General features: G+C 43.7%; 1 protein-coding gene across 3 annotated transcripts in view; it reads right to left on the reverse strand.

The window, feature by feature from the left end:
• LOC135917978 (tyrosine-protein phosphatase Lar-like) overlaps positions 1 to 12,666 on the reverse strand; it is a 691,474-nt gene that overhangs the window by 33,473 nt on the left and 645,335 nt on the right. For all 3 annotated transcript variants that reach the window (XM_065451631.1, XM_065451629.1, XM_065451630.1), the window contains 6 exons: positions 9,955 to 10,079; positions 8,316 to 8,502; positions 7,036 to 7,233; positions 3,036 to 3,128; positions 2,231 to 2,420; positions 984 to 1,191 (listed from right to left, as the gene is read on the reverse strand). In XM_065451631.1, coding sequence (XP_065307703.1) covers positions 984 to 1,191; positions 2,231 to 2,420; positions 3,036 to 3,128; positions 7,036 to 7,233; positions 8,316 to 8,502; positions 9,955 to 10,079 — 1,001 coding nt within the window. The remainder of the gene's footprint in view (positions 1 to 983; positions 1,192 to 2,230; positions 2,421 to 3,035; positions 3,129 to 7,035; positions 7,234 to 8,315; positions 8,503 to 9,954; positions 10,080 to 12,666) is intronic.

Consider the following 12,666-nt stretch of genomic DNA (forward strand, 5'->3'; position numbering starts at 1 on the left):
CAGTAAAACTTCCTTATAATTTAGTTGACGGGAGAGCCAGAATTACTTAATTACATCCATTATTGCATGTACTGCAATATTAGTCTCTCTGAGGATTTCAAGGCAAATTTCACTTACTTTGTTATATTCATTCTTTCGTTATATCCTGTTGCTTTATAATGATATTTAACAATACTTGCTCAGCTGCAACAGGGTTTGAAAATGGGTTTTTGTCTCACATGATGAACCGTGATGAAATAAGACCAAGTTGAGACCCACCCGCAGTACAGATGGGAAAGCCTTTCTGCACTTTGGAGGAAAACTGGAAAACAAAGCTCTCTATGCAATAAAAGATTACCGTAAAACATAGGTCCACCATTAAACCGAGAACCTCATTGGTAATCAGCACAACATATTGTCACAAGTTTTCTAGCTTCAGAGGCAGAAAAAGCACTTGAATTTATTGAAGAGACATTCTATTAAAAAAAAAAAAATTACAGACCTTCATATAGTAGAACCAAGGTGTGTGCTGGAATACTGATTTAGAATTCCTTTTAGTCAGAGTAGAATTTACTGTATATCTTGACTTCTATGCACTTAAGTTACTGCTAGCTTCCAACATTTTTATTATGCAATGCTATGACATTGCCAAGCAGGTGTAGCACTAAGTTTTCTTGTCAAAAATTTGCAAGCACTAAACTTTCCGATATTTGATATTCAATTCGACATTTGGGCTTTTCTTTTTTCCCTGATTTGATTCCATGTTCGATTCAAAACCTGGTATTTGCTATTTGCACACCCCTGCTTTTGGGACATATGAACATGGTTTAGATACATATAACCAGGACTCAATGACAAAATGTCGAGTAATTACAGAAGTCTACTGTACACAGTAAATTTATTTATCTTGTGTCATAAAAAGACACTAAATAGAATGGAGTGCCATGATGAGGCAAAGTTAGGCAAAGACAGCTGCCAAATCATGCAAACACAAGAGACTTCACCTGATAGCCAAGGATATCTCTGAAGTAGGGCATCTCGTCCCACCAGACCTCGACTGACTGGTCAGAAGTGGCCACGGCCTGGACGTTGGTTGGAGCCGACGGAATGTCGCCCGGAGTGCTAGCCGTCAGGTTTTCGCCCCAGGGCCCACAGCCTTTGGCCGTGCAGGCGCGTACACGCATGAAGTAGTCTGTCTTCTCGTCGAGGGAGCTGCGGCGGTCATTGAAGGTTGCGAACTATTACTGCAAACTAGTAGTATAACTAAGTCTCCCTCAGCCCTGGCCTCAAGTCTACCATTTCTACGTCGATTGTCAATGCATTATGCACAATAACTGGACACCTAGTGTTACTGCAAGGCTAGATTAGCGCTGGATTATGCCCGAGGCCACACGGCATTGCAGATACTCACTTTCAAGGTCTTCTGTTGCTGCTGAAAAAAGGTCCCTCCATTCACAGAGCTGTCATTAACGTTGTTTCACTTCATAGCCATGTAACGTGTGCCATTGCTATTAGTACTTCCTTCCAGCTAACCTCCTCTTTAAAATGTTCATGCCAAGTTAAGTACACAATAACATTGAATTAGGATCGCGATTTGGCCGAGTTGATCGAAGTTCATTATACGAAAGTAGTACAAGGAACTGAAATGCAAGGAGATAGGTGTGTCATTAGTGGAACGAGATACAAACACAGGCCCTGACCACCAGATGAATTTTATTGCTTAAAGAATGTGTATATAGGAACATGGTAGAAGGGAAATGTGTTATCACACACAGTACTGCAGACATGTGGCAACATCGGCAGATCCAAGAACTAGTTGAAACGTTTTTAAAACACATGTATGGCGAAATATGAATAAATAAATAAGTTAGTTTAAACCATTGCAAATTATGGGGCACACAGGTAAAAAATGTTAATTAAAATTTCTGTGTAAACGATTTTGTGTAAAATGTTGTGTAAATGATAACTTACACAACTGTCAACCCATTTTTTGCTATGTAAAGCACTGGAGATTTCACCTGTGTCTTGATTATGATGTCAACCTGACTGTATATATAGGAACTGTCTATGTTTCTATGTATAGGTCCTTCTACCAATAAATTTCATTTGGTAGTCAGCGCCTGCGTTTGTACCTCTTTCCACGAGCCACACAGCAATCGTCCTGCATTCGGTGCTTAGCACCGCATTCATCTAATGAACACAATGACAGCAAAAAAAGTTGCATGAGAAGGAGATGTGCCTGTGGCCTCACCTGAACACAACCCGAGTGTGGGAAGTGTTCCGATCATCGGCGCTGAAATCCGATGACCGTCGTCGGAACTGGACGCTGTAGTGGGTAATGTGACCGTTGCGATGTAGGGGGCTGGGGGGCTCCCATGTGAACACCACGGTGGTGGGGCTTTGCAGTCGGAAGGTCACATTTTGCGGGGGTGATGTGGGCTCTGAAAGAAAGGTAGGCAGCGCACATTCACTACAGCTATTCAGTTCCATCCCAGTGCAATTGTGCCAGGAGTCAAGACGGAAATGTGCGAATAAAATCAGCTGCACCTTTCAGTGAAAAGTAAAAGTTCGGCGGTCTCCAAAGAAGTTGGTTCCAAAACAAAAACAAATATTAAAACAAAAAAAGCAGGCAAAATATATGAGGAACACTTTTGAAAAAGAAAAACGGTGCAGATCCTATGCACACGAGAATCTATGTTATGCGACAGCATTCGCAATTGGGACACACTTGTGAAATTTCCATTGTCCTTAACGTCATTGGCATCCCATCATCATTCGCAACCTTGGCACGCCTTGAGTGACGTCAACATCACGCTTTTGTTGTTGTAATTATAATGTAGCCATTATTTTGCCATCGTTGTTGCTCGTGCTTCATTGTTATTATGGCTCCTCGATGGGGTTTAACATGTCGGAAAAGCATGAGAACGCATGAAGAAAACACTGAAAAAGCCTGGACAGGAGCACGCTATTGTTTTTTTAATTATCAGAGGTGGCTTTGAAGAAAGAAAGAAACAAGGAAATGAAAATGACAAGTATGTGCGAAGACGTCTGCATACCTCCTTCTGGTGTGCTGACAAACGTGATGGCCTCTTGTCCCCATCCGAGCAAGTTCCTGCCTGAAAGGCGAAACTCGTACCTTGCCCCTCGCGCTGGAATGACAAAAAGACACGTTGCATTCCTTTAAAGGAGCATTGACAATAGCCTTGAAGCTGTAGAAACTCCACCACAAGCTTCTTATGCGTAGAGAATGACATTTAGCAAGTATCAAAGTTGAGAGACGCCCACATTTTAATTTGATAATAAAGCTGGTTTTAAAATGCTAGGCCTGACACCACCGACATTGTCATGGCAGAGCAAAATTTTACACGGACATTTCTTGTACAAAAAAAAAAAAAAGTTAAGAGAAGTGCTGCAAACATTTCTTCCGCCTGCATTCTCTCAAAGAATGTCACTACCTTTGTTAAGGGGGGACGCGGGTCTTGAAATCGCGAAAAATGGTCAAAAATGGCAATTTTCAAAAATTGCGTTTTTGAAGTCTTTAATGTCCCAACTATGCCTCTACAAAATATTATGGCGCAATTCCTACTCAAAGTATAAAATAAACGGTAATTTATAAACGTCGGTGAGCCGAAATTGAACGCCAAGCGCGAAGATTTGCCTCATTTTCAAGCTGCCGTAGCTCCGCGCGACGCGTACCGATCGGCGCCATCTTGGTCTCGTTTGAAAGCTGGTTTCCCGCTCTCCATTCTGGCGCCCCTCGGCACGCTGTTGACCCTCGTGCAGCGGAGGGATTGGCACCCGTTCTCAAGCGGGAAATCGTCGCGAGACAGCCGCTGATTGGGTGAACCGGGTGCCTCCTCGAGGCGCAGCCCTCTGATTGGCCGTGACGTATGCTTCGCCTTCCGCGGCCGCGTTGTCCGACTCCTTCACGTCGTCTGCTTTCGCCTGCACGCACGTCATTTTTCGAGCTCCTCTTTGTTTCCTAGTATTTTTCGTTCTGCCTTTTTCTTTATCGTTCTTCTAGATATTTTGGCTATTGGGTCGCTTCTTTTAACCACGAATTTCTTGCTTTTGCGTGCCTGGTGGCTTTGTTCCGCGTGTCACGATGGTGCGAGACGCGCGCTTGAAAGCAAGCACGCGAAAAGCAGTCGGCAAAAAGAGACGCGCATGGAATAAGAACAGCGCTACATCGTCGAGAACTACAGCTTCGGTGATGCCGCAAGCTGCTGTGCCCTTGGTGGATGCGGCAGGACTGAGCTCGCCAACAACAGCTTCGCCGGTGGATGCGGCTGAACAAACCCCGTCGACGCTAGCTTCGCCTGTGGACGCGGCTGGACAGTGCCGATCAGTGTCAACTTCGTTAACGCAAGTCTGTGCAGTGCCGGTGGATGCACCTGGACTAAGCCCGTCGAAAATGCCAACTTTTGAGACGCTGCAAGTCGCTTCGGATTCCGTGTCGTCGGAAGCGGCTGAGCCGGCTGACCTAAGCCTAACGTTGACTTCGGCGTTTCCGCACGCCGCTTCGGTGCCGACGGACGCGGCTGAACCGAGCTCGCGTGCTCAACGCTTCGACACGGTGTTTTTCACGGAGGCGGAGTGCGCGGGGCGCGAAAATTACGCAGACAACATTAAAACTTCATTGGCGAAGCAGTCCGCGACTTCCCGCAAGTTCGAGCTAATGAACGTCGGCACAGCAAGTGAAGATGACGATCGCGGCACAGAGTACATCATCGTTGATCTCTCAGTGCTAAAGAAGATGTTTGTGTCCACAAGCTGCAGCAAGTGTGGGATGACCACTCTCCAACTCGCAAAGTGCAGTGAGAGAGAATACGGCCTAGCAGTGAAGTTGGAGCTCACATGCTCAAATTGCGATTTCGCCGAGCGGCACTTCTCGTCGCCACGAGTGCCCGGGAAATCCAACATCACGCCCTTTGAAGTCAATTTGCGGGCAATGAAGGGAATTCAAAGTATAGGCAAGGGAGCGACTGCCCTAGCAGATTTTTGTGCCACCATGAACCTCTCTCACCGAGGACTTCACCACAAGACTTTCAGGGGGCATATGGACACCATGGTGAAAGCTTGCCAGGCAGTAGCTACTGCTACAGAAGCAGCAAGCGTCAAAGTGGTGAAGGACATGTACAAGAACTTCCTGAATCCACCAGGAAATGTAGATGTCATATTTGATGGCACATGTAAGACACGTGGTCACAATTCAAATATTGCAGTAGGCTGCATCATAGAGCTATACACTGGCCTAGTACTGGACCATGTTGTGCTCTCGAGGTACTGTCGTGGGTGCCAAGGGGCACCTGATCCCAGTGATGATGGGTACAGTGACTGGGCTGTGAACCACAAGTGCATGAAAAACATCGACTGCAATGCCGGCCGGATGGAGACTGAAGCAGCTATCATTTTGTTCAACAGGTCTCTGGAAAAAAATGGGTTGCGGTACACAACTATACTTTCTGATGGTGATAGCCGCACCTTTCATGCATTGACCTCAGGAGAAGTGTATGGATATATATCCATTGAAAAGAAAGACTGCTTGAACCATGTCCACAAGCGGATGGGGACGGCTCTTCGCAACTTGGTGGAGAAGAAGAAGGCACAAGGAGAATCTCTTGGCGGAAAGGGCAACCTCACCCAAGATAAGATAAAGAAAATTACAAACTACTATGGGTATGCCTTGCGGAGCCACAGCCACGACGTTGCAGGCATGAAAAAGGCAGTGCATGCCACGCTGTTGCACATGACCTCGACAGATGAAGCCCCAGACCACAGTTGCTGTCCTCAAGGGGTTGATTCGTGGTGTGCCTTCAATCGTGCTTTGGCGAACCAAGTGGAGCCGTCACCACACAAAAACCCTCTGCCAGGCCACGTTCGCACTGCTCTTGAGCCAATATTTGCAAGGCTGGGCGACGAGGCCCTCTTGGAGCGCTGCAAAGATGGCATGACACAGAACGCCATTGAGTGCCTACACTCTGTCATTTGGAGCCAAAGCTCCAAGAACACGCATGACTCTTTGCTGGCTGTTGAAAGAGCTGTTGCAGAAGCAGTTTCTCGCTTCAACCAAGGAATGGCAGCAACCAGCAGAGCTGTTGCAGCACAGCTTGGTTACAGTCCTGGGAGCTGCCTCATTCGTAGGAGCCTTGAGAAAGATAAACAGAGGCTGTGCAGGTCTGATAAAAGTCACACCAACGCTGAAAAGGTGAAGAAGAGGATGGCCAAGAAACACAAGCCTGACAGAACCCAGGACTACTGCCCAGGACTTTTGTGAATGTGTGGCAGATTCATAGAAAATAGCAGGTGACTTTTTGAGCTTTTTTTTTTGTCAAAGGCCAACGCAATACAGAAGTTTTCACAATCTTTACGTGAACAGATTTCTGTGAGTTTGGTGTTATTGTGTTCAGTAATGACTGGGCTGCATGCTAAAGCATTAAATTTTTCCATGTGATAGGTAAACAAAAGTGGCAGAGTAAGCAAAACTTTGAATGCAATTTTCTCAGCTTTGCTTTTTTGATCAAATGCCTTTGCCTTACGGAACTTTTCATAATGTTTGCATCAACTGATTTTATTGAATTAGGTATCATTTTTTTCAGTGAAACCTCAGCGCATCCTAAAGCTTTCCATTTTTCATTAAACCAAATAGACTAGCAATTAGGTCAGGTGTAAGCTAATTACTCCTGCATTGTTTTTTTCTTCCTACTTTGATATTCATTCATGACCTATATGATGACTTTTTAAAAATTTCTTTAGCTTTAGGATGTGCAGTAGGTCCTTGGAAATGACAGCTATTCTTTAAAACTAGTTTTTTCAATTAAGAAATTACCATAATGGCCCGTAACAAAAGACCTATGTGGGATCAGTTATTTTGCGATATCTTCATTTCTAAATGAGATATATCAAATCTGAATATATATTTGGAATCAGCATTGAAAGATATATCTGCATGCGAATTTTCAGGAAGATACGTTAAGAAATAAAAAAAAAGTTTTCAAGACCCTCATCCCCCCTTAACACTACAATTACAGTATGTTCTTTGCAAGCTCCTCGTACCAAGGTTCTCTACGGTGATGTGCTGGTCCATGGGCTCAATCTCACGTTCTTCCAGAGCACCCCCATCCATGCGACCATAACGCAGCCTGTACTGAAGCAGCTCTCCATAGGTGTGGTTCGGCCGAGACCAGTGGAGCTCAACGCGAAGGCGTTGGTCCTCCGTGTGGATTCGGGCTGTAAGCTCCGGGCGAGTAGGGACTGCAATTGGAACCAATAAATTGAAACTCGTTAGGAGCTCACGCCACCTGCATACCTGACAACCTGTGAACTTAAAAATCTGGAGAAAAAAAAAGAAGGAGAGAGCTGATACTGAACATTTTTTAATTTTTTATTTTAAAGGTTGTCCTGGGCACATGTGTTTTCAGAGATACACACTTCATTAAGGATGACTGACCTCCTGACACGGCATACAAGGACGACCGAATTTGCCACAGAAAATACTGACAAGGAACACATTGTTTTTCAATAGCCCTAACTTTTTCAGCGACTTTGGCATTGGTAATTTCGCTTGAGGAAGTTGCTCGCACAAATTTACACGAAGCCAGTACCCTGTCTGGCATCCTTTATGCATCAGAAGATTTCAAACGGAAGTTTCAAAGACCACCGAGTGAAATGTTTTTGCGAACAAGATTTTGCAAGCACAACAGTATGCACTTGATTATGCTCCTGAAAAATTAAGAAGGCCCTTTGGAAAGATTTTGCCATTTTCTTATTTACAAATGGGAGCCACTAGAGTCTTTGTTACAATCAGTTGCTGCGTTAGCGCATTGACAGCAGATCACTGAAAAAAAAAAAAAACTATAACAGTGTATCAGTGATCTTGCTGACGCAAGTTATCAACGTGCCCTGACAGGCAAATGCTCAAGCGAACGCCAAATACCAGTCTTCAAGGTAACGGCAACGCATGAAATCACAATACTGTCACACATATTTCAATAGTAAAAGTGGCAGTTCCTGCATGCAGTGCTTAAAGAAGACCCTCTGGAAAAATAATAAGTGTCATGCCAACGCATTTCACCGCATATGTACAGATAGTTCTTTAGAAACTTGGATACCAACTATGCGGACATGATTTGAGCGCTGACGTGCTTCAACTATGCAGCTATATGTCTGCTAAAGGAATTATTTACAAATTAGTGAATGTTTTTATTTGAATAGTTCATCACTGACTGCTGCATAATTTCTAATGACTGCAGGTGTGTGGAAAAAAATGGACTTGAGGGTTTTGCCTATCATCCAATCTGGCACAGAGCTGAGTGGTAGCAATGGCTCACTCTCACCTCCGCCATGAGTACGGGCCATCTTGGGACGGCTGCGCGAGCCGTCACCCTTCCGTGTGACAGCAGCCACTTGGACAGAGTACTCAGTGTCAGGCTGCAGGCCCGTCACGTTGTACTCCTCGGCAGTCTCGTCGGCGACATCGTATCGCAGGGGCTCATTGATGAGGTCCCCGTGACGGTTCATCTCCTGTGTGGGAATGGCGATGGCTTGCACGGGAAACAAGTAATCAAAAGAAGACTGAGCCCTGCTCAACGTGTCACAGAACTTCAGAAGGGTAACATGCCGGTTGTGTAAAATTTTGCGCATGGCACTACAGGAAGCATAATTCTACGCACCGTCAACACTCTTGTGTTTACAAGCATTGCATGTGTCTAGACTGGTGTCGCTTTTTTATGCTGAGGTCATCGGCTCACTGGGCTTCATACAGCACACTAGTTGTATTTGCCAAATTGTAAAAGCGGAAGCCATTTATATTCTTAAAATTGCAAAAGAAACTTGAAACTAAGGTTGATGTAATACAAGTGAATGATTTGAGAATAGGGTTCTAGCACAACTCAAGTGTTACAACTTTTTGTCTGGACTACTTCCAGCTTCCTCCTAGAAGCTTTGACAAACTGCCCCGCCCACACATCTGGCGTGGCTTAGTTATGTCACATGCAAAGCTGCCAGGTGGCTGGCATGGCAACCGTAGAGTTGTGGCGGAATGCTAAAACAGTCTAGTATGGCATTCAGTTTCTTTTTACCCTTAATTATCTACAGCCAGCCAGAAAATGAGCCAAACTATTACTTCTTCCTAATTGCTGACAAGTTGAGCACACTTCTAGGGGCACTCAGGAAAGAAGACTAAAAACTGCCAAGCTATGAAGAGATCCTCAGCCAGACAAGCGCTGGCTCATAAGTGATAAGTTCGCTAAGCAACTAGAGCAATGTTTACACAAGGAGGTCCACACTGAAACATAGGAGTTCAGTTTGACTGCAAAACTTCGCTATTTGAATGCCTCTCATTAGAAAGGCATAGTGGCAAGAACATGCACTGAAACAAGCCATAGAAACAATATATATATATATACATACATATATATAGTCCATCATTTATCACATTTAGTTGCTCTTCAAATGCACACTTATGTGCACGTTATACCAAGTGTCTTCACAAGCCTGCTAGATTGGTTATCGAATGAAGTGCACCACCGGCTAAATTCTCACATGAAAATACTCACAGGAATATACTCTGAATGAAATGTTCGTGGAATTCTCCCGAAAAAATGTCTCGCACGTGCTTCGTGAAACATTTGAGATTCATTCAATGCGAGTGTTTGAGGGATATCATCAAGTGAGAGAATCCTCCAAACGCTATCGCATTACAGCTCTTTCAAGCGACAACATGAAAGGTTTGAGGAAATTTTTTCCTTTATATATTTCATCATGCCATTTTTGTCTGTTCGTTTGATAAAACAAATGCTGCGGCAAAACTTGCAATGAAAGTTGCCAAAATTTCCAACACCACCAAATAAACTGATCAGAAATCAATCAGATGGTGCATTGCGAAAGAGCGCATGCCCACAAAGTGTCAAAATGTGCCAAAAGATTGCCGACGAGTCAAGTGTTTCATAAGTGAATTGCCTCCATGGCTCCCACCTGCACGTGAATCTGGTAGCCGCGGATGAGCCCATTTCGATCCCGGTTGGACGGTGGCTTCCATGAGACGGCCAGTGCCGTGCTATTCAGCGCCGTCACTTTCACCGTCCGCGGCTCTCCAGGAACTGCACAGACATCCAAGTGCGCGGGACGACAAAGCGAAGATATTAAAGGAATGCGTACAGGCAGGTGAGCTTTTTTTTTTTTTTTCCAAGCGTGCATGACCAACCGCATGTTGCAGCGAAATGTTACCTGCTCGTGTGCGTGAATTTTTGAAGCCCACGAAAACAATACCTTGGGTGGGTTAAGGACTAAACTGCGCAAGCTAGATGAAAACATAAGACAAGATGTAGAAAGGATGGTGTACCTCCCATCTTGAGTTTTCATCTGATTTGCATTGGTTGGCCTCCCTGAAGGTGCCGTGGTTATCGCTGGTTTGGTCAATGTTGTTAAAAGCTAGGTGCCACTTATGCAGAGAGATTAACGCTATTCATTCTGTCAGCTTGAGTATATCTTTGGCTGACATTCAGCACTCACAGCGACAGGGCCCTTTTTGAGCTGCAAGGTGTTGCTGCAATTGCTATGATCTGTTCTAACTGCTAATATTTTCCCTATTCAAGCTACTTTGTTGTACCCGTGTATTTATGTAATTAATCGTTCGTGCATTTTTTACATACTAAATAAAAATTTTATTACTGCATACTGCAGATACTGCACAGGGTCTCGTCCAGTCCCCAAGAAAATTGAAAGCATAATGCCTAAGGGCGTCAGCTTGAAGCACAATCTCGTGTTAGTAAATGCAGTTTGATGCGACAGGTATGTCGCGTTGTTGGTGGTGGTGAACACACTGTGTAGAATCAATAGCAAGTGTGCCTTGAGAAGTAAGCACAAGAATTTGAAACAAGCTTTTCCTGCATTTCGTGCATAGATACATAATGCTTTTTCATTAGTTCAGAAGGAAAATCATATGTGTAGTACATCCAGAGTAAATGAATTAAATGGCTTTCCTTTGCAATTTTTCAAACTCAATTTCACTGGTCTGCTGACACTCTCTATTTCCAAAGGATGTCAGTTATTATTAGTCCCTGTTTTGTGACCCAGCACCAACGAAGTCTTCTAACAATTTTCTTGCATGTCGTGTCATATCTGCTACGTTTCAACTTATTGGCATTAGACAAATGCTTTGCTGAAGGGACGTCCAAATTATGCACGTTTGCCAGCTCAACACTTCTTCCCTTAGTGTCACAGTATCAAGAAAATTACCTTACAACTTTGTTGCATGTTGTATTATAAAGCTGCTGCATTCCAGCATACTGGCATGTGAGAAGTGCTTTGTTGAAGGGATGTACAAATTGTGTATGTTGTCCAGCTCACATTTCCCTTAGCATTGGTCACAACTGCCTGACAGAGTGAATTGACAGAACATTCAGGCACCCTTGCAAGTATGTAAGGGAGCTTCATATAGGGGAGTGATAACATTTAAGCCCACAGATGCCATTTGTTAACTGTCAGCTCATTATTTTATGAGCTTTTGATTTTGCATTGCCGAAGAGATAACTCGATCACACAATGTTTAAAGGAAGAAAGTTATCTTGCAGATATTGGATGCGGTAAGGTAGGCTAGCCATGGCAAATTTTTTTGTATGCACGTCTAAAAGAAAATTGCCACTGAATGTCTTGTTCCCAGATAAATGTGCGCCTCGTAAGGGTTAGGGCTTCAAAATGGCAGCCCATATGAACTCGCACAACTGAAGAGTTATTTATATGCACGACATAGATACTACATGAGATAGAAGTGCCACAGCATTCAGTGACTGGTGCCGCACTATAAATTTCATAACTGTGATAACAAGATGGTCGATGATAACTGACATACTTTAGTGTGAAATTTGAAAAAAAAATGTAAAAGAAAGAAAGAAAGAAAGAGAAAACAAATATTTGTTTTCCAAAACCGTTTTGCAGACCTTAGGCTCAGCCACTGCTCATCTAAGGTTACGACTATTCAACATTAGACACAGCTACACCGCAACGCTGTGAACTTTTCTTTATTTGACAACACTCCCAGCTACTCTTGTGTGTGAAGGTTGTGTTCCTTCATGAATCATTGGCCTGTTCTCTCGATCGACAAGTCTGCTACAGCTGGTATCTTTGTGGAATTAAGCCTGTTAAATGAACAAATAAGTAGACGAAAGTTTATTCTTGTTTGCATGCAATTTTAGCAGACTGCAGCCGCACAATTTGAATGATACAGTTTGAATCGAGACGAGACTCTACCATCTCCAGAAGCAGTTTTTTTTTTCTTAAGCTGGAAATGCAAAACTCATTCCAACAACCTTACACTCACTAATTCAGCAAAGCAAAATCTACTCTGAAAGCATATCTTAAGTGATGTTGATCAAGTGTTTGGATGCCCAAGCACTCGTTGTAGCTCTCCTAGGTGTATTTCAAACATACTATTTTGGCTTTCCAATTTAGCTTTAACCATAATGAGTGCATATGAGGGATGAAGGTGTGAAAAGATAACAGAATGCCTAAGATTGTCGATTACAGTGGTGTAAACGCATTGCAGAAGGTAAAAATGTTTTTTCTCCAGATTCTATTGTAACAAAATGACTTCTGTCAAATAATAAGACACAAAAAGCAGTGTATTGCCACTGATACAAGTTGCACGTGACAAAGTAAGGAGAAAAAGGCTGACACCACACCTCTCAT

Source organism: Dermacentor albipictus, chromosome 9 (genome assembly GCF_038994185.2).
Source record: "Dermacentor albipictus isolate Rhodes 1998 colony chromosome 9, USDA_Dalb.pri_finalv2, whole genome shotgun sequence".
In the NCBI taxonomy this organism is placed as follows: domain Eukaryota; kingdom Metazoa; phylum Arthropoda; class Arachnida; order Ixodida; family Ixodidae; genus Dermacentor; species Dermacentor albipictus.